The following is a 22,701-nucleotide window of genomic DNA, read 5'->3' on the forward strand; positions in this document are numbered from 1 at the left end:
TCTGGGAAAAGTTTGACTATTAAATATACTCCTATACCTATACTCCACAGACTTGCGACCCTCATCTGACCTAAGGTCCCCTTCCTCCACTTTCCCATCCCTCAATTCAATGCACCCCCTACCCAAGGGCTCCCAGGTTTAGCATGAATATTCCATTCCTCTGAAAATCCAACCCTTTGCTGTTAACACAAACAGTGAAAAAGGAATTAGAAGAAATCAAAATATAGCAACTCAACTGCTATGTTCCAGACTGAGTGTTATTGAAATGTTTCCCTGATTACTTTTTTCCACTCTCCACTCATAATATTCCACCCTAATATCTTATCCATCACACATGTCTGATTATGAAGGGAAGAATTTAAAAAGGGGTAGATTAAATTAGAGACAGTTATGTTAGTAATTCACATTTCCTATTTGTCATCTGTTGAAGAAAATTTGTTTGTAATAAACAATTGTTTTCTTGTTAAGTACAGAAATCTCATGAGTTTTCTTTGAACCTGAGTTTGACAGTCAAGTAAATATAGAAACCAGGAGGAGGCCTCTTGAAGAGAGTTTTCCTCATTTCAGTCCTAAATTGTGCACCTGAGACTGTGTTCCTGATTCTAGATTCTTCAACTCGGCAAAACATCCTCCTGCATCCTTTCAGCCCTGTTAGAATTTTGTGCTTCAATCATCCTTCTAAACTCTAGTGATTTTTTAGATTAGATTTTTTTTTAGATTACATTACAGTGTGGAAACAGGCCCTTCGGCCCAACAAGTCCACACCGCCCCGCCGAAGCGCAACCCACCTATACCCCTACATGTACCCCTTACCTAACACTATGGGCATTTTGGCATGGCCAATTCACCTGACATGCACATCTTTGGACTGTGGGAGGAAACCGGAGCACCCGGAGGAAACCCACGCAGACACGGGGAGAATGTGCAAACTCCACACAGTCAGTCGCCTGAGGCGGGAATTGAACCCGGGTCTCTGGCGCTGTGAGGCAGCAGTGCTAACCACTGCGCCACCGTGCCGACTTTGCCCAATCAAAACAATCGCTTGTATGCAATAGCCCTGCCACCTCTTGTATTAGCCAAATGAACCCCCACTGTATTGCCACAATGGCATGTATGTCCTTTTTAGGTAAGGTAAAATGCGCATAATACCTAGGTGTAGTTTCACCAAGGCCCTGTATAACTGCAGTAAAACATCCCTGCTTTTGAATGAAGGCCAATACCATTGCCTTCATAATTGATTGCTGTGAGCTGCTCCTTTGCACTAATTAGTAAGGACACTTGGATCCCTTTATACATCCACATTTTGAAATATATCCACATATAAATAAAACTCTCTTCCTTTTTTGTTATTCAGTCCAAAATGTACAATATGTTGCCACATCGTACTTCGTCTGCCACGCATTTGCCCACTCACTCGACTTGTCTAAATCACCTTGAAGTCTCCTTACAGCTTCCTCACAGTTCTTCATCCCACCTGGTTTTGTACTGTCAATAAACTTGGAGATATTGCATTTGGTTTGCTAATCCAGGTAATTTACATATATTCTGAATAGTTGGGGTCAAAGAACTGATCCTTCCTGTATCCTACTAGTTGCTACTTGCCTCTCTTTAAAAGACCCATTCATTGCCACTCTGTTTTCTATTAGTCAACCAATTTTTAATCTGTGTCAGTATATTAACCCTTCTCCATGTGCTTTAACCTTGCCCACTAACCTCTTAAGAGAGTTCTTATCAAAAATCTTGCTGAAAATCCAAATACACCACACCCTCTGGCTCTCTTGTCTATTTTACTGGTTCCATCCTCTCAAATCTCCACTACTTTTGTTAAACATGAATAAGGTAAATTAGGAACTTTAGATAGTTTAATTAAATATTTTCAAATATCTCCTTATTCTGGGAAGCATGGACCTTGATTTCCAATACAGTACCCCAGAGTCAAAATTTAGTGACATTATGCTGGAATATTTTGGAATAAAAATGATTGGGTGTGAAGTTGGTAATAGATAAAGGAATGAAAGGAAATGCCAGATTTTGTACTGAGCAAAAATAAGATTGCACTAGATATTGGTAAAGCCTCCTCCAAATGCAGGACATCTCTGACAAAAGAAACCACATTTATTATTGCTAAATCAGAAATAGAATTGTCTGCCAGGGCTAAGAAGATGGGAATACTTGAAAACTGAGCGCAGCATTTGGGCTTAATAGAGATATTGGAGGGTCTGGGTATTCCAAGTAATGAGAAATGAATTGATTCTGATATGGAATTAGAGTTAAAGTTGTTTGAACATGAAGAATGAAGATGCCAGAGTTGGCAGAAAAAAGGTAAGAGAGCAGAGGAAAAAAGTCAGGCCATTAGAATTGAAAGGAATGAAAATGGAAGAGAGCAGTCTTGAACTAGAGGTTGCAGGGAGCACATGAGAGACAAGATATTTAAAACGTAAAATTATGCAGTTAGACAAAAACACCTAAGAAAGCTCTAGAGAAAATTTCCAGTCATCATCTAAAACCCAGTACGGATATATTTAATTATTGTACAGGCCCAACTGTTGTAATATCTCTAGTGTTCAGTTTACTCCCAAGTAATGAGCTTGAGTTAAGGTTTAATTTTAAAAGTGAAAAGTGACACTTCTTTAACTACCCTCTCCACTCATTTCAGCCCCCAGCTAACCACATTTTTAAATTAAGGCTAGGCCAGCATTTATTACCCATCCACGATGCCCTGGAGAAGGTGATGGTAAGGTGCTTTCATGAACCTCTGCAGTCCTTTGAGTTTTAGAAGTTTCCAGCATTTTGACCCACTAAGAGTGAAGAAATGATATAGTAACATTCAGGATAGTTTGTGGCTTTGGTGGGGAACTTATGGATGGTGTTTCCATGCAGAGCTGCCTTTGTTTTACTAGGTCCCAATTTGAAAAGAGCTGTTGAAGGAGGTAAGATAAGTTGCTGCAGTGCGTCTTCCAGATGGTATGCACTGTTGCTACTGATCTCTGGGCCCTGTTTCTCCACCCATACCCACCTGCAATCCATATGATTAGATTAGATTAGATTCCCTACAGTGTGGAATCAGGCCCTTCGGCCCAACAAATCCACACTGACCCTCTGAAGAGTAACCCACCCCCCCGACTTATTTACCTAACAACTATGGACAATTTTTAGCATGGCCAATTCACCTGACCTGTGCATCTTTAGATGAAAAAAAGTGTGCAAACTCCACACACAGTCGCCCAAGGCTGGAATTAAACCTGGGACCCTGGAACTGTGAGGCAGCAATGCTAACCATTGAGCCACTGCACCGCCCTATACCTATGTTGTAGGTACATCCACTGTGAGGTTAGGAAATATTAGGAATTTCACCAGGGACAGTGAATGAATAGAGATATATTTCAGAGTCAGAATGTGAGTAGTTTGGAGCAGAACCTGTAGGTGATGACTGTTCCTGTGTTTACTGTCTTGGGCAGTTGCCTTACTAGTCTCTGGGGAGCAGGAAATTCAATGATTCGTCAAATTTCCTACTCCTTGGATTCTGCCTGACCTGCTGTCCTTTTCCAGCACCACTCTAATCGAGATTCTAATATCCAGCGTCTGCAGTACCCACTTCCACCTGACTAGTCTCTGGGCCAGCTCTTCAAATGTTGGCACAAGTCCATGGACATTAGTGAGGAAGACTATGCAGTGTTGGTTGCATGTGATGTGCCCTTGCTTTTCATGCCTAGGTTCATGGTGATTAGTCCATTTTTGATCCATTTCACATTATCTTTTATTAATTGATTGAAACTGAGTGACATGCGAGGCCTTTGTGAATAACAGTAGGAATTAATCATCAAGCAGTGCTTTTGGAGTCCTATCTCGGCCAGACCGGATAAAAGTTTCTCCCCTTGAAGAATATTAATAAACCAGATTGTTAGTTTTTTTTAAAATGCAAGTGCAGTAATTTAATGATCATTTGTTAATGAGACTAATGTACTTTATTATTTAAATTCCTTCAGTTGCTATGGTAAAGTTTGAACTTGTGATTCTGGAGTATTAGTCTGGGTCTCTGGATTACGAGGAGAAAGTGAAGACTGCAGATGCTGGAGATCCGAGCTGAAAAATGTGTTGCTGGAAAAGCGTAGCAGGTCAGGCAGCATCCAAGGAGTAGGAGAATTGACGTTTAGGGCATAAGCCCTTCTTTAGGAAACGTCGATTCTCCTGCTTCTTGGATGCTGCCTGATCTGCAGCACTTTTCCAGCAACACATTTTTGATCTCTGGATTACAAGTCTGGTAACTTTACCAATATGCGACTAATTGAGGCACTTTGGAGCATTAATTAGCCCTGCATAGTCCTTGATGTTGAAACTGTGTTGATGTTAACGTTGGTAAAATATTCCAGTCTCCAGTGCATCCTCCATCTAATGACTGTAAAGTAGTTTCAGTAAATAATTACATATTTAAAACGAGCAGCATTTTTATTTTTGAATTTACATAGTGTTCTGTGTTATATTGTAGTAAATTCTCCAAAAGAGCTATCTGTTATCTGAGTAAGATAGGATTTCATAATTGTAATGCTGCTTGTGTAGGTATCAACATTTTTTTTCTATTATTTTATCTGGAAGATAATCACAAATTTCCTGTCAGGTGCCAATGACTGAAGTATGACTCATTTGGAATGGGGCGAAGAAGCAACGTCAGTCCAGATAATAAGCACTGAGTAATGCTGTACTGCTGTAGAGAATGTGGGGAAGAATATGTTTTACTTTTTATGTAATCACAATTATATCATAACTGTGCAACAACTAGCTAAGGGGGCAAGTCATGTTCAAATGCTGGAAACTTTAATTCCCATTATACAAAGTGGTTGTTACAGAAGCAAACAAATAGTCTTCGGCTGTTCAGTACCTTGAGCCTGTTCCAACATTGTTTAATCATAAATTAATCAAAGTTTTGTTGTTTGCCTAGGATTCTATAATCATTAATACCCTTATCAAACATAATTTCAAAACAGTGGCTGACCTTTCAGTCAGCCCCAAGCTTTAGCTTTTGGAGAAGAGATTTCCAGCTTTCCACTATTGTTTTTGTTTGTGGAATTGAGTTCTGACCTTGCCTTGAATAGCCTGGGCTGCTTGTTCTCTCCATCTTGACTTTTGGAAATAGTCTCTATCAACACGGAAGTGAGGATTGCAGATGCTGGAGGAATGCCCAAATGTTGACTTTCCTGCTCCTCGGATGCTGCCTGGCCTGCTGTACTTTTCCAGCACCACTCTAGTCTTGACAATAGTCTCTATCTGTTTACTTCATCAATTCCTTTAATTACCTTTTATTATCTGGTTTAGATGCTTAACATTAGTATCTGATGGAGACCTTTTGCCCAATTTGTTCTTGCAAACCATATGAAGAAATTATTCAATTGAAATGTAGCCTCAAAAATAATCTCCAGGAACTGTCAAAATCGAAGTAATTTTGACTCCTGCTCCAAAGCTTTTTCAGCAACTGAGGTACAAGTCAGAGTTTGATAGAGCACTGTTCGCTTGCTTGGGTGAATGCAGCCCCAAGAAGCCAACATAATCTAGGACAATGCAACCCATTTATCATCGATAATATTCATCCGTCCATCCATCCATCATTACAATGTGTGCAATGTGGTCTGTCTACAATATACACTGTAGCAACGTGCCAAGATTGTAGCTCTATTTCCTAAACGTGACAGTGTCTATGGCGGGGAGTAAGAGCAATGGACGCACCATCTTCTGGAAATCCCATCCAAGGCATGCAACAACCCAAATAGGAAACCTATTACCATTCCATCATTGACACTGCATTAGAATCCTGGAACTGCCTTGCCCAACAGCGCTGTCAGATTACCTTAATAGCAGATCTTCCCTTTAATCTCCAATATTCCAGGAAAAATTACAGGTCTAGACTACACAGTTTGTCGTAATTTCCCTCTTAGCCCTAAAACCATTCTACCAAGTGTAACAAGAAGGTTAATATTTGCTTTCTTTTGCAGATCTCGTATGTGTCCTCTCTCTACTTCTCTCGTCACTTTTCATTCTAGATTCATTTCATTTATCCACTCACTACTGGCGGCATAGTGGCTTAGTGGCTAGTATTGCTACCTCACGGTGCCAGGGACCTGAGGTCGAGGTGACAGCCTTGGGTGACCTTTTACTTGGAATTTGCAAGTTCTCCCTGTGTCTGCATGGGTTTCTGCCAAGTGCTCTAGTTTCCTCCCATAGTACAAAGATGTGCGGGTTAGGTATATTGACCATGCTAAATTGTCCTTAGTGTCTCAGGATGTGTAGGCTAGGTGGATTAGCTATGGTAATTGTAGTGTTACAGGGATAGGGTAGATGGTAAGGTTTGGATAGAATGGTCTTCAGAGGGTCAGTGAAGACTTGATGGGCCAACCAGCTTCCTGCCACGCTGTAGGGATTCTGTGATTCTAAGTTTTCTGTAATAGTCATGTGAATGAGATTAAGAACATTTTTAACCAGAACTTTTAAAATATCCTTTATATGGATACACAGAAAGTACTGCATGAAAAGAAAACCGCATGGATTATCCAGACTTTATTGCTTGTCAATTACCACTGTTTTTGTAGTAATTGACTGCACCTTGCTGTCTTAATTTCTTTTTAAAAAAAATATGTAGAGGCATTAGCTGTATAGTTAAATGTTGCAGTGTTTTTCTACTTTGTTGCCTTCCTCAGTTGTAACTGCAACCCCTCTTGCCATGCCCATATTTTTGGGATATTCAACTTGGGCAAGTAAAGACATGTCAACGATCTATTTAGATCTTAAATAGAGCAAAAACTAGTACAAGTGGGCAGAAGGTAGATCAGTATTTGGGACACAAACAACTGGAGATATTTCTGACATTACATCTATAAGAAATAAATCACTGTACTTGTACCATGTTCTGTTTTTAATTGAGTATTTTTCTTTTTGTCCCCATTCTATGCTACAAATTTTGTAAATGTAAGGAAGAGCAGTTCATTTCTCACTGTGTCCAGTTCAATATTTATCTCTCAACCAATATTGCTTTGACAAGAAAATTATTTAGTCGTGATCACGTGTCTTTGGGAGTTTGAGATGTTCACATTGGCTGCTATGTTTGTTTCATATTACAAAACATTGTGGAGCATCTTGAGGTCACGAAAAACACTAAAGAAATGCAGGCTTTCATCTTTCTAGTAGGAATTGGCAGGCTGGGAAATGCAGCCGCCCTTCTCTTTGTTGAGACAGAAAACTAAAGTGAAGGTGGTTAATTAGCCTGAATACTCCAGTTTAGAATCTAACAATAATTTTTCTACAGCAAAAACATTGGTTATTATCAATAAACATGATTTAATATTGTAGATCAGTGTAATACACACTACTCTTTAATATTTTGATTGTGGTGAAGTGGTGGAATTATTGTGAAATCATTTGGTGCTGAGATAATTTGGGGCGCTGTATGTATTGTTGACTGCAAGTGTTTCCTTATAGTTTGGTGTTTCTACTCTGCTAAAACGGTTGTATTATTGAGTAATTTCCAATTGGCTGTACAAATATTACAGGAAGGTAAGTACTTAGCATTTTTAAAAGTGAGTAGATAATTTCACTGAAGTGACTTGGAGTTGAGGATGGAACTACTGTACTCCTTTTATGGTACAGGACATATTTCTTATGGTATCTGATAAAATGTGACACATTTTGTTTTGGCCAAATCCACTTCTCTATTTCTGTTAATAGTTTTTGTTTATATTCCTTTTCACAGATTGGAGATTTCTATATTCCAATTAGCGATGTCACTTTAAATGGTCACAATTTCTTTTGCACATCTCTTCTGAAGTTACTGTGGGCCATGGTTACACAGGACAACAGCACCCAGATTTTTGGAAGTGTTAGTCTCCTTAGGTTTGTAAGCACTGAGTGTCAACAGTGCTGTTTGACTGTATTTTATCATAGTCAAACCTAAACATATACATTTTTCCACTTTCCATGCTTGACTGGTATCCAGTGGCTATTTATTATTCCTTCCCACTTGTGTTTTCAGTCCTTTCCCCTGCTTCCTAATCAACAGCACAGAGATCAGTTGTAGCACTCAAGTATTACCATGGCCTGATAACTACTAATTTGGCACAGACTGGGTTTAAATGCAATATTGGTCTGTATTGTAGGCAGATAGCCCAGTGTGTTAGATTTCATTTTCTGAGATGAAGTATGAAATTGACACATTAGTTGCAGACAAATGTTTTGTTAATGGAATTGTGCATGAGGCCAAAGTAAGTGCTGTAGTTGGAAGTCTGTTTGTTGTCTACTTGCATGTAGAACGTAATCCTTGTGTTAATTGATGTCACCAAGAAATGGCATGTAAATAAGCAAAGGGAAAACCAAGCTTCTGTGAAGGAAGCAACAAAAACTGCTGTTGGAGCTATACTGGTTATTTTCCAATAGGTTTCAATCAAAGCATTAAAGGATATACTCGTGGGATGGCCAAGGCTGCAGGAAAGCCATGAGATACAAAGAAGGGTAATGTGGATTGTGGTTAAATTTGTTAATGCATTGTGATATAATAAACAAAGTAATTTGCAAGTAAAACAAAATTCAGGGGGAAGCTAAACTAATTTGATCTGATATTTTGTTTTGTTTGCTTTACAGGAAAAGTGAAGAAAAAACCTAACTTAAAGATCTCTGAAGATGTCTTCAATCAGCCAGTTACAAGCCCAACGTAAGGAAATCTTTTCGTAAAAAGGAGCCACATTTTTGCATTCCCATGCACGTGCATGTAGAGTGCCAAACATTCCTTCTACTGGCTTTGTAGAGAAAGATACTGCTTAGCAGAGAATTAGACCATGCTGATTAGAAGTTGTAGGACTGGTGTTTGAGTTTATGGGTGTGTGAGAAGCCCATAGTGCTTTTGGGATAGCTGTTGAGAAAAAGATAAGCAAGAGCTTCTATTTCTACTTGTTCTCTTGTGATCCTTAAAAGAATCTGCATGGATATAATAATAGGATTGCATTTGTGAGATACCTGCTAGCACTTGTCCAGGAATAATGGACACTCTTTGAAATGCTGGATGGCTGACAGCACCTATGCAAACACTAACTGCAATAGTCAGCACCTATGCAAGAGAAGAAAAGAAAGACCAGACTAAGAGTGGATGCTGATTGAATTAAAAATTATGAGGATAAGGCTTAATTTGTTTATGCCAGGTATATTATCAAGAAGGCTTTGTTCATTTTGCAATTTGTTTCCTATTGCTTTATATCCTGCATAAGAAGTTTTAATGCATATTTATTTTTGCTGAGGTTGTCATTTAAAAGCCATATTTTGAAAGTTGTAAAAACTTTCAGTCTTAAAGAGAATAATATTTATTTGAAACCACAAGACAATGGTTTCTAAACTCATGCAAACCATGGGAGTCTGTACTTTGAAGCACTTTCACAGCTGGAATAAATGTTTTGGATAGAATAAATCTATGAATATGTGTTTTACTATTGATATTTTGAACTATTTTCTCAAGAACGTTTATACTTAAGTTTTTGCTTGAATTTTGACCCCTGTTCTAAAGGCTGACGTTTTTGAATAATTCCACTGACATCAACTGCTTTCTAGCACCTTGTCCTAGTGGACAATCAAGTGTGAAGCTAAACAGTGCAATGGCTCAGTCTTTGGGTGGGAATGCCATCACGCCAGTGTCTGATCCTGTGTTTTCTTAGTTTTGACATGTGTGCACAAGCATTTTGCAAAATTTTTTAACAAATGAGTTATTGAATGCTTTGCTTTGATTAGAGCGGTGCTGGAAAAGCACAGCAGGTCAGGCAGCATCCGAGGAGCAGGAACATCTTGGTCATTTCTCTCTTCCCAGAGAGAACAGAAGTTGACTTTTATTTGCTTACCATGGCTCCAGCAAAAATCAGATAACCAAACATAGACTAGAAATTGGAGAATGCTTCAAAGACATATGGTTGAGTGTTACACTGGCAAGTAACCTTTTTTACCAATCCTTAGAATCATAGAATTCCTACGTAAGCAGGCCATTTGGCTCATTGTGTTCTCACCAACATTCTGCATCCCAACCACCCCATCCTTGTAACCCTACATTTCCCATGGCTAACCCACCTAACCTGCATATCTTTGGACTTTGGGAGGAAACTGGAGCACATGGAGGAAACCTACACAGATACTGGGAGGATGTGCGAACTGCACACTGATAGTCACCAGAGGATGGAATTGAACCCAGATCCCTGATACTGTGAGATGGCAGTTCTAGTCGCTGAGCCATCACGCTGCATTGCAGTTAATGGGGTAGCTATATGTTTTCTGACTTGTTTTAGCTTTTAGAGGCTGTCTTCTGGATGGTAGCAGCTGAATTTTGCTATGTAGCTTTGCATTTCACGACCAATGATGGATTGTCGACAAAATTTAAATACTAGACCATGGGTACTTGTTAAAGTACAAATTATTTTTGACAGTCAAAAGTAATTTTTCAGTAAAATTAACTGGAGTTCTGGTTTGTTTGATATTTTGTTTTTTTAAAAAAGAGGTTATTGGTTGATGTTGAGGTGATGCAAGCTGCTCAAATTGAGGGAAACGTAGATAATTTGATACCTCATCAGAGAAAAATAATAAAAATTATTTGTTGCTAATCTTTTGGTCTCTTTTTCAAGTTGTGTATAATTTTAGTTGAAGTGGTCACACAACAAATTTATTTAAAATATTTAAGATAGTATGCTGACGATATGAATCCTTTTTTATTCCCTTCTGCAGAAGGAGTTGGTTGTTGCTGAGTTAGGTTCAATGGCATCTGCATCATTTAGTATCTTTCCTAAGTTTTTTTAAAAAAATGATTTATATGTAATTAATGATGGTGACTGTAGTCACTGTTTGATTGTGAGAGTATCACAAGTTGAACCAAGTTAACTGGCTCCCAGCCCACCTGTAGGTCAGCATAGTTTTCTTTTTTGAGTATATATCCTCGTTGAGTAGATTCAAATGCAACTTTCAATCACCCCTTTTGAGAGTTGCAGTCAAGGTCATGTGGCTGTTTAAAATATTTGTTTTCATCTATCCAGTCTGTTTCAATGCTGTACATCTCTATGACTCTATGACTTTCTTTTGCCAGAATCGTCTCATATTGCCATCTGTTCGAAGACCACTCATGTATAAGCAATTTCAAATCTGCCTTTGAGTTAAACCACATGCTCAAACTTGTAGTATTCATTTTTCCTGTAGAATGTTTATACTTCTTTGATCGTATGACTTTTATTTAGTGGTATTTTTAAGAAACCAAGATAACACGCTACTTTTAAGGAAAATTAGCAGGTTCTTTAGACCATGTATGACACATAGAAACTATTCCCATTTTAGAGCCCTTTGGAATTGCTTAGACTGCTTAGATTATGCCTGGAATTTGGATTTGAGGACATTGTATTAGATATTGTTTAATGGAGACACTATATCTATTCAAGGGGTTCCAGCAGGTAGTGAGCTATGGCTCGGTTTTCTGACTCAGTAGCACAGGGTACAGCCTAGGAAGAAACATGTCTAGTTGTGGGCAATATTATTTTCTTGGCAAAGCTGCGTATATGTACTTCTTTCTTTAACAAAAACAGAAATTGCTGGAGAAACTCAGCAGATCTGGCAACATCTGTGGAGTGAGGAACAGAATTAATGTTTCATGTCTAGTGACGTTTCAGAAGAGAGTCAAGCCTGCTGAGTTCCTCCAGCAATTTCTGTCTTTGTTTCAGATTTCCAGTATCTGCAGTTGTTTTAATTCTTTACCTCCCTTGCCATGATTTCTATTCCTTTTGATTCCACTAAGTTCCTCTTTAAGGTATATTTTTGTTTGTACACAGAATATTCTGTATCTGTAAAAAAAAAAATTGATGTTCAAAAAATATTTCAGGTCTGTATCTTTTGTTTCTTAAATTTTTATGATGCTTTTCTTACATTTTCTTTGAAATCTGCCATGCAGAAAATCTTCTCTTAAACATGTTGGTGCACACAAACTAATAGTGGTGTCACTGTTTTTGTATCCTTAATTCATTTTATTGAGAAATTGAGTACACTTTTATTCAAATCTATTTTCTAGACCACCCCGAGATCTGGATTCAAAAGCTTGCATTACAATTGGAGATCAAGTAAGTATTTATTTGTTATTTTACATTTTTAGATAGTTTCTGTTACCCAAATATATTTCCTTGCTGCTCTATTGTCCTGTTGAAATACAATATTTGAGATGGTTTACTAACTATATCTTTATTTTAACCTGCGATAGCAGGATTTTGCTAAGTCAGCATGGGTTTGAAACTAAATGTATATATTTTATAAAAGTTCAACTAATTTGGTACCCTTTTTAAATTATTCTCAAAGTGTCAGCAAGATGAAATATTCACTCAGTAGTACAAATCCTGAGTGTTGCTAGAAAAAAAAGAGGACCTGTTGAGGTTTATTGTCTTGCACTCATCAGGCCAGATGGAAGAATGCTGAACTTCAAAGGGTGTAACAATTTATACTGCATGAGAAATAATGCTGATTGGTTGGTTATGTATAGGCCTTTTTGTCCCAACAGCTAGTAAATCATAGCAGATTTTTGTTTGTTTGCTGTTTGTTTGCAATAGGCAGTACACTAACTGTATTCAATTAGCTTGTGCTTGCAAAACTCCAAATGCAACGTCTAAGATTAGATGTTATTCCATATTGGACAGCACTCACTAGACAATCCAAAGTGCCCACTTTAATCAGTCATTTTTGCAATGTGGCTCACTTAGACCTACAAGAAGCTGCATTCTTTCATATGCAGGGATCTGTCCTCTGCATTAAAAAAATACCTGGGCATTAAACTGGATTGTGGGGGTCCATAGTTCCCTGCTGCCATGTTCAGAGTTAACCTGTCTTTCATCATGTAGTATAAATTGTTGCTTCTTTTGAAAGTTGGTGTTCTTGGATCTGTGCTGGTGCTTTGACAGCATGTCTCTTTGTCTGAACTATAGCTTAAAAAAAATTATATGCTCTGTTGAGAGATTTCTGGAATGAAGAAATTCCAAAGTTAAGTGTTGCTAATTTTTGATGAAGATGTTTGCCTTCGTGAGTGGATTTTAAAGATCTCGTGGCACTATTTGGGGGGAAAGAGCATCTAAGTTCTTAGAGTTTTAGGTAATACAGGTGCACAATCCTTCATCCGAAATGTTTGGGACCAGCTGGTTTTTGAATATCAGAGTAAGTGACAGTTTGGTGAAATTTTACCGAACAGCAGACTCACTGGGAGTAAAATAGGCCTTGAAACAGAATCAAGGTCTGCCAGTGCTGAACCACACATCTGAGTGACATGTATTGAGTGGTTGTCATCTTGAGTTAACTGTTTGTATGCCAAGCAACCTTGTTAATGAGAAAAAAACTTCACAAAAGGACCTTGGGACTTTGGAGATTTTTTGGACTTTGGGATTTTGGATAAAGGGTTGTGTACCTGTATTTCGCTTCAACCAAAATCACTAAAACAGACTATCTGATCATTTTCCCATTACAGTTTATGCAAATTGGCTGCTATGTTTCCTGCATTGTAATAGTAACTGTTGCACAAGTACTGCATTGGCTGTAATCTAGTTTTGGATATCCTGAGGTTGTTGTTAACACAAAGGAATCATTTTTTTCTTGAATGAAAATAAAAACTCTTGGCGAAACTCAGCAGGTCTGGCAGCATTTGTGGGGAGAAAGCGGAGTTAACGTTTCGAATCCTGTGACTCTTGAGAAGAAAATGAAGAGTTACCAGACTTGAAATATTAACTCTGCCTTCTCCCCACAGATGATGCCAGACCTCCTGAGTTTCTCCAACAGTTTCTGATTTTAATTCAGATCTCCAGCATCCACTATTCATTTGTTTTATTTCTATGATTTTTCTTGGGTTTGGTTTGCCTGCTGGTGATGTACATTGTATAGCATCTAGAAAATGTTTGGCAAGCGCTTGAAGCAGGGAAGTGGTATGTTGGTAAGGAATGATAGATGGTAATGAGCTAATGCTTCTCATTGAATTACTTGATGGAACATGTGGATTCACATTACACGACTAAATTAGGCTGTATTAGAGTTCGACTATAACCTGTGGTGTTTGATGCACCTACATGGGTGCGAGTGAAATGCAATGAGCTTTAAAGATTAGCAATAATAGGGCAGTAGCGAACTGTATCGTCTGGTCTTTTACCTGTTTGCTCTGTGAAATAATCACATTTTATTGGGCTCAGATGCTCACATTTCATGTTGTGCTTGTCTAGTTTGCCTGCAGTTAATGTAAAGTTGTTGCATAGTGAAAATTCAAGAAGAGCGATGGAAGAGGCAGCACCAAGTGTTTTGGAGGGTGCACTCTCCTTATATCTGCTAACCACAGAATTTTACTGCAAAAGGACATGAAATTCTTCAGCTAACTGTCATTTTTATTATCTTTCAACAGAAGAAGGCTGAAGAGAAAAGGGAGATGGAAATAGGTTCAGAATTTAACAAACTGGGAAAGTTAGTGAGATCTTGAAGGCCAGAAGGCAAACGTCAGAAAAAAACACAAGGTTATGAATTGGCAGGATGGGATGTGAGTTAGTAAAAAGAGAGATTAATGATAACAGAATTTTCAGATGCTCAAAGTCTGCCAGGTGCTTGGAGAGTGTTCTCTTGGTTGATAAAAATTGTCTAAGAGTACATTTTCTATGCAATTTAGGAGTTTCCATTTTGTATTTGTGATGATAATTACAATTACAGATATCCCCAAAGAATCTTTGGCTTTGCAAGGCTCACCTTACCCCAGTTCCATCCTTTCAGCCCTCTGACCTGTCCCACCTGTCATTCTTCCTTCCCACCCTCCCCTCTGACCTATCACCTTTCCCCCCCCCACTTTAGCCACGTCCTCAAGTAGACTCGTCTCCATTGCCACTCCCTCACCACCCGATGCCTGGAGGAAGAACGACTTATCTTCTGCCTCGGAAACCTTCAATCTCAGGGCATCAATGTGGACTTCACCAGTTTCCTCATTTCCCCCACCTTACCCTCATTCCAGCCTTCGAGCTCAGCATCGCCTCATGACCTTCCTTCAATCTTCCTTCCCAACTATCCGCTCCGACCTATCACTTTTACTCTCACTTCCATCCACCTATTGCACTCTCAGCTACCTTCTCCCCAGCTCCCCCCCTGCACCCCTGAGGCTCCCAGACTCATCCCTGATGATGGGCTGTGGCCCGAAACGTTGACTTTCCTGCTCCTCGGATGCTGCCTGACCTGCTGTGTTTTTCCAGCAACACACTGTCAACTCTGATCTCCAGCATTTGCAGACCTCATGGTCTCCTCATATTATTGAGGTTGCAAACTAATTCTACAATCAGTAATTTCTGTAATAGAGACGTGAAAGGGATTGACAGACTGAGACAATTTAAAGAGGTACTGACCCCATCATTTCTTTTGTGAAAGTTGATTAAATCCAACAGCTGTCCAAAAAAAAAATCCTTTCTTTCTGTGTCACAAAACAGGGAGTTCACTCAGTTGGTTAGAGGCAGTTATTTATTTTCTTTGCAATAGCCCATTTCTAGTATGAAATTATTTTTGTCTTCAGAAATAAATCCAATAGAAGCCAATAAAATTGTCTAAACTTATCACCTGCTGAATATGAGATGAACAAGTCAAACAGCGGGTCATCTCACGGATTTGTAGAAGCTGTCACCTATATAACATTGTTTCCTGTGGCATATTCACTTCACAAACTTTTTGAGAAAGCTCAGGTTATGTAAATGACTGGTGACATTTTCAGTTTTATTAGTTCAACCCCCTCCTTTTTTTTCCAATTTGCAAAAGAGTAAAGCCAAGGGTTAGGAAACTGAGCAAGGCAATGGGATTAGGTTTAAATTGTTGTAGCAGGATCGCCATAAACTCTGGGTTGGGTGGCCTCTTTCTAGACCATAACATTCTGTGAATTCTTTTCGGAAGGCATTGACTCTTGTATTTTCAGTGATCATTGCCTGGAGACCGTTCTATTTCATTTGGTCTCAGACTTTGGTGACATTAGATTACTTACAGTGTGGAAACAGACCCTTTGGCCCAACAAGTCCACACTGACCTGGCACCCATTCCCTTACATTTACCCCTTTACCTCACACTATGGGCAATTTAGCATGGTCAATTCACCTGGCCTGCACATCTTTGGACTGTGGGAGGAAACCGGAGCACCCGGAGGAAACCCACACAGACACAGGGCGATTGACTGTGTGGAGTTTGCACAATCGCCTGAGGCGGGAATTGAACCCGAGTCTCTGGCGCTGTGAGGCAGCAGTGCTAACCACTGTGCCACCGTGCCGCCCACCAATAGATATTGGTTGATATGTTGAATAGATATTGGTTAGGAGCAAAAAAAACCCTTTTTTTTTTGTTTTTCTTTTACCAGGCAAGTTATAGTATCTCTGTTTTTCATACCCAAGATCTGGTAACTCAGCACACACTGACAGTTGAACCTGGAGCATTTGTGGTCTCTCTGGCTATGCCTTTTATGACTTGTCTGCCCCCTAAATGACAAATTAATTACTGTATTATTCTTCCATTTTAGGGGTTGTACTGAACTGAAGAGTTAAAAGAAATATAGAGTTAAGCACCAAACAAATATCAAGGGAGTGTCTAACCAGTTGGATTGTGTAGTTGAATGACATCATCTGTATTTTGGAGTTTTTCCTATCTGTAATTGTATCATCATTTGGCCGACAATGTTAGGTTATTTTAAGGAAGGACCAATTTTTGAATGTGATTACATGGAATATTTATTTTTCTACCAAGTTAGCCATGCATTAAGCAGTTCAAACACTTAAGGGACTGTTTTTTTTGTAGCCACTGATCCTCTACTCTGCTCATATTACAACACCAAGTTTGTATCCAGAGTATTCAATCTGCAAAAAAAAGTGTATTTTAAAAAAAGCTATACTGCAAATATTGTTACAACCATTGTGGATACCAATATCATCTTAAAAGAAATTGACACCCCGAATGAATGGTTGAAAGAATCAAAATTCTATCTTTTGATAGACTTTTACTATAGCATACAGACTAAAAGCACCATTTACTAACCACTGTTTTGGCAGGAAATGTCTACATTAACCTTTTAAAATGAACTGGCAAAATTCTCTCTGGTTGTTCTTGGTTTTGTCCTTTTCAAGTAAACACTTCATTTATCCAATCCAAACTAATTCTTAACTCGTTTTTATCTTCTCCTCACAATATAACTTTTAATTTCCTAATTCCTGAATTGACTTTGACTTTCATGGTGTGAATTAACTTGGAGATCCCTCCCTTTAGCCAAAGCTAGAGGAGTTGTCCAACTTCATTTTAGATCCTCATGATCTTAGTCTCTTCAATCCAAGCCTGAGCCCCCATCAGCATTTAATAAACAGTAGAAGCTTTTTGCCTCTACCTCTGTTTTTGCCTCTCAAATTCTTAAAGACGGTTCCTGCCTGTGAGATTCAGTGATATTTAGAAATATTTGCAACCTGTCTCCAAAATGACTTGCTAAAGACTCTTGCCTTTCCAAAGCCTATTTCCATAGTGTGAATCATAAAGATCTTTGTATTCATGAAGAAATGCTAATTAGCTTTAGTTTGGACTCCCATCTCCATTTTTAAAATCTGACATTCCTAATGCCATCTTGGGACCTAGCAACTGACAGCTTATCCATCATCAGCATATCTGCTCTGGGCATTGTTTGCAGGTGTTGCCATCTGCACCTCTCCCCAGTAAAACAATCTGTTTTTTCTCTCTCTTAATCTTTAATATGCAAGCCACCTAGGCTTGTCGATAGCTCAATTCAGAGCAAGTTCCTGTGACCCCCTTCGATCCTGTGTTTCCTCTAAAATAAAGAGCACAGCACCAAAATGTTGCACTTTAAATATCATGCACTTATAATATTCAAAATCGTATCTTTTGGTTTTTTTGGATACCTTCTTGCATAAACTCCTGCATTTTAGTATTCTTGACTACATCAGTTTTGGGCATTTAGATACATTTCTGAAAGCATTTATGATGTGTTTAAAAGGTTGGGGGTGAGGGAAAGAAATTTTTGTTTCTTGCTTATTTTCCTGCTCAAGTAAATGGATTATGTGAAAATTGATGTTGGTTAGTTTGGGTAATAAGCTTTTTTTATAATGACAGGACTTTCAAGAAGGTTAAATACAGTAATGTGAGATTAGATTAGCTTCCTTACGGTGTGGAAACAGGCCCTTCGGCCCAACAAGTCCACACTGACCCTCCGAAGAGAAACCCACCCAGACCTGTTTCCCTCTGACTAATTCACCTAACACTATGGGCAATTTAGCATGGCCAGTTCACCTGACCTGCACATCTTTGGACTGTGGGAGGAAACCCACGCAGACATGGGGAGAATGTTCAAACTCCACACAGACAGTCGCCCGAGGCTGGAATCGAACCTGGGACCCTGGTGCTGTGAGGCAGAAGTGGTAACCACTGCGCCACCGTGTCGCCCCTGGTTAAATCTGAGATGTGTCCAGTTTTTCTTTTTGGAAGGCCTCATTAGTTACCCACCCCTTAACATGGCATTTCTTCTGTCTGATTTCCAACCCCGTTTTGCCATATACCATTCCAGTCAATGGATATTTGTTCAAAGGCCCGCATCCCTTGTGTCTTTGTTGTTTTAAAAAGGCCTCTCTGCACCTCGACAAGCACTGGCTTTCGAAAGCTGTCCTGTTCATTGACTGACAGAAAGGAAAAAATGAAGCTGTGTTTCTCTGCCAGGGACCCAGAGGTCTTAGGGGAAGGGTTGTACAAAGGTGAGATATCCTCTTCCTAGAGGATGGTAGATGAGGCTGTGCCAGCAGACCTTGCCAGTCTATTCTGAGGTTGGCATTTGGTCAGTGGCACTTCCACAGTGCAGAAGATTGGCCAGCAATCTAGTAAGAGAATCATTTGTCCACAAGGGTATGAGCCACACTCTGTTTTTCTCTTCTGCCTCACATTTACTTTTATTTCTGCTACTGCACCCACTTCCTGTTAAAGCTTACACTCTGTCACCATCACTATTGCATGCAACACCTTCTCTCACTTTCTCCCTGACCTCCCGTAACAATAGTCCTGCAGGTCCCCTGTGCTGCCTTCTGAGTCCTTTGTTACATTATTCCACCTTTTTCTCTCAAGCCACAGACATGCTACCATCTGTTACCTCCCTTATTTCTTGGCCCACACTTTTTTCTCATTATAGAAGAAGGCAGCTCATTATTGGCCAGAGATGGTCCATCTTGGTGGAGGAGTGCCTGACATCTGGGATCTCCTCCTCTGAGGAGAGAAGACTTGGACCTTTCCTGCTGGGATGCAGAAACATGCATATCCTGCCAAATGAGTAAATTCTGTTCTTCCTTCTGCTGCAACTCTCCTATTAGTCCTGCTGTCACTCTCTATAGTTCTAACCACTGGCCGTGATGCCTTTTCTCACTTCATGCTGCAGGTTTCAATAACCTACCCTCGACTTCTGTGTCAAAATGTCGAGCTCCAGCAGAAGCTGCAGCTTTACTTATGAGACCAAGAATACGGTGGTCTCGGCATCAGCAATGTTGTGTCCTGCATGTGCCAACAGCCCAGAAACTGGCAACTTGGTGGGAACTGTACAGATGTAGATACATACTGTAGTGGACACCTTACAGTGACAGTGATGTAGCTGGCTGAGAAGGAAATTGTCCAGTCAGCTGGCACTCAAGACTTCTGGAGAGTAGTCACTTGCTCAACCCCAGGCCGGAGATGATCCAGTGATTTTGGTAATCAGGGACTTCATCCAAATGCAGGATGGAGGAGCAGTGACTGATACTCTTATGGGATGCAGAGTCCTGGTTGCTCGGAAATTGCATTGAAACCCTGAATCTAGTGATTGCCTGAATGCCTCTGTGGACAGATTGGCAACCTCTGCAGAGGTCTGCACTTCATTGCTCAGTCATTCATCTCAAGACATGATGACAGGAAAGGGGATGATTGTTGACCCTAGTCCAGGTGCTATGTCCTTAAAAGGAGATGAGCAGTGCTAATCGGCACCCAGCTGAAGGTGGAACTACCTTCGAGGCTACTCTGCACTTTCCACTCGGGACATTACAGAAGTGGCCAGGTTGTTTGTTCCACCCTGCCTGCCCTCCCACCTTTTGAAAGTTCAGGCCAAGAAGGGTTAACTTACAGCCAGTCAGCATCTTTGCCTTATCAAAATTGAAGAACCCCAGGCTGTCAAGGTCTAGGTCCAAAAGGCTCCCCTTCTATGTAGGCTCCCTCCATCACAACTGCAGAACCCAAGGACTGTACAAAAATGTATTGTGAAGGAAAGAAAAAAGAAAACCTACTGAGATCATCTTGGTGGCACAAGTAAAAAGACATACACATAACTATTACTTTTCCCTGATGAAGGGCTTTTGCCCAAAACGTCGATTTCCCTGCTCCTCGGATGCTGCCTGAACTGCTGTGCTTTTCGAGCACCACTCTAATCCAGAATCTGGTTTCCAGCATCTGCAGTCATTGTTTTTACCATATTACTTCCTGCATAAATGTCCCTGTTGTTACTTGTTCTGTGTTCTGAGAATCTGTGTAGATGTTAAATGTATCTTGACACCAGCCAGCAATGCTTCATAATCATAGGTGAGGCCTCATGGATTGAGATCCATACAGTTATCCAATTGTACCATCTGGAAACAGGAGGATCAATGTATACTCATGGCAATGGGACATGACACCTTTTGTCCCTCTTCGTTCAACGTCTCTTTGTGTTTGTTTGTCTCTCTGTGCAAAAGTGTAGATGTTAGAGTTGTTTAGCAGTGGCTGGGCCATGGAGGTGCAACAGGCAGAGAGGGTTAATCCTGCAGTATGGTGAGGGAGTAGGTGCTGTACATTGCATGGACCTGTGACTTGCATTCGTTCCTTTTAAATGTCCTACGATCAGTGTTTGCTGCAGCCCCTCTCACAGGTTGAGTCCCTTACCCTGTCCACTCCAGTTGTGTTCGCAACCGTTTTCTTCCCTATTTCTAGCACGTTGCAAGAGGCCAGTAAGTGTCCCTCTGCCAGTGGCTTCCAGCCTCTGCCTGAATATGCCAGTGAACCTTCAAATATTCATATTCCGTTAACCCCACAGACTTCACTCTCCCCAGTTGTCACCTAATTCTTCACCATTTGTTTACATGTGTATGCCTTTCTCACCCAGGTCCACACTTGAACCCCACCTTGAAGCCAGAGTGCTCCTGACCATGGGCAACACTTTTTATATCCTTGCCAGCCAGTCGTTACATTGCACCCTGTACTCCTTACCTATGAGTCAGTCTAAAGTTGTTGGATTGTGTGAGAAACAAGCTTCCCACCAGGTATCGAGAGTATTTAGCAGTTAGAATTGGCCTCAATAAAACAATCTCTCAGGGCATGAGCTACAAACACCATATGCTTAGAGGTGCTTAGTTGCTATTCAACGATTTAGTTTCAGTGAAAGCCACTTATTCAAAAAGTTGTGAATGTAGTAATTTTCCCCTTATTTTCCTTGGCAATAACATTGGCAGTGAGGTGGAGATGATCATTGCCTGGCACTTGTGTGGCGCAAGTGCTGCTCACCACTTGTCAGTCCAAGCCTGGATATTGTCCAGATCTTGTTGCCTTTGAACATGAACTGCTTCAGTATCTGAAGAGTTGTGAATGGTGCTGGACATTGTGCAATCATTGGTGTACATCCACCCTTCTGACCTTATGGAAAGTAGGTCATTGATGAAACAGCTGAAGATGGTTGGACCTAGCACACTATCTTGAGGAACTCCTGCGCAGATTACCTGGAGTTGAGATGACTTACCTACAACCACAACCACCATCTTCCTGTGTGTCAGGTATGACTCCAATCATTGGCGAGTTTGTCCACTGATACCCATTGTTCCCAGTTTTGCCAGGGTTCCTTGATGCCAGAATCCGGTTGAATACAGCAGCATTGATGTAAACAGTTATTACTCTACCTCACCTCTGGAATTCAGCTGTTTTGCCTATGTTTCAGTCAAGGCTGTAATGAGATAAGGACCTGAGTGGCCCTGGCAGAATCCAAACTGGGTGTCACTGAGCAGATTATTGCAGAGAGGGTACTATTGATAGCACTTTTGATTACAACTTCCATCCATTTTCTGATGATTGGGAGAAAACTGATGGGGCAGTAACTGAACAGATTGGATTTTTCCTGCTTTTTGTGGACAGGACATAACTGAGCAAGTTCTCACATTGGGTTGATACATTACAGTTACAACACTGGAGGTATCAGCTTGGCTAGGGTGAGCAGCAAGTTGTGGAGTACAAGTCTTCATTCCTCTTGCTGGACTGTTGACAGGGCCTATCGCCTTTGCTCTATGCAGTGCCTTCAACCATTTCTTGATATCATGTGGAGTGAATCGAATTGGCTGGAGACTGCTATCTATGTTACTGGGGACCACTGATGGATCAAAAACTCAGGACTTCTGGCTGAAGATTGCTGCAAATACTTCAGTCTTTTTTTTGTTGGGCTGTTATACCATTGAGGATCTTTGTGGATCCATCTCCTCCAGTGAGTTGTTTTATTGTCTACCACCATTCATTACTGATGTGGTATGACTGCAGAACTTAGATCTGATCTGTTGGTTGTGGGATCGCTTATCTTTGTCTATAACTTGCTACTTATGCTTGTCTATTCATTTTAACCTATCAATATCCTTTGCAAACTGTGTTCAGCCAGCGGATTTCTCACTTAAC

The 22,701-nt window shown here is 40.1% G+C and overlaps 1 protein-coding gene across 2 annotated transcripts in view; it reads left to right on the forward strand.

The window, feature by feature from the left end:
- The window catches only part of LOC122560779 (dual specificity mitogen-activated protein kinase kinase 6-like), a 124,544-nt gene that overhangs the window by 50,960 nt on the left and 50,883 nt on the right, over positions 1-22,701 (forward strand). For both annotated transcript variants that reach the window (XM_043711860.1, XM_043711861.1), the window contains exons 2-3: positions 8,620-8,689; positions 12,056-12,104. In XM_043711860.1, the coding sequence (XP_043567795.1) occupies positions 8,620-8,689; positions 12,056-12,104 (119 nt within the window). The remainder of the gene's footprint in view (positions 1-8,619; positions 8,690-12,055; positions 12,105-22,701) is intronic.

Source organism: Chiloscyllium plagiosum, chromosome 21 (assembly GCF_004010195.1).
Source record: "Chiloscyllium plagiosum isolate BGI_BamShark_2017 chromosome 21, ASM401019v2, whole genome shotgun sequence".
NCBI classification, from domain to species: Eukaryota; Metazoa; Chordata; class Chondrichthyes; order Orectolobiformes; family Hemiscylliidae; genus Chiloscyllium; species Chiloscyllium plagiosum.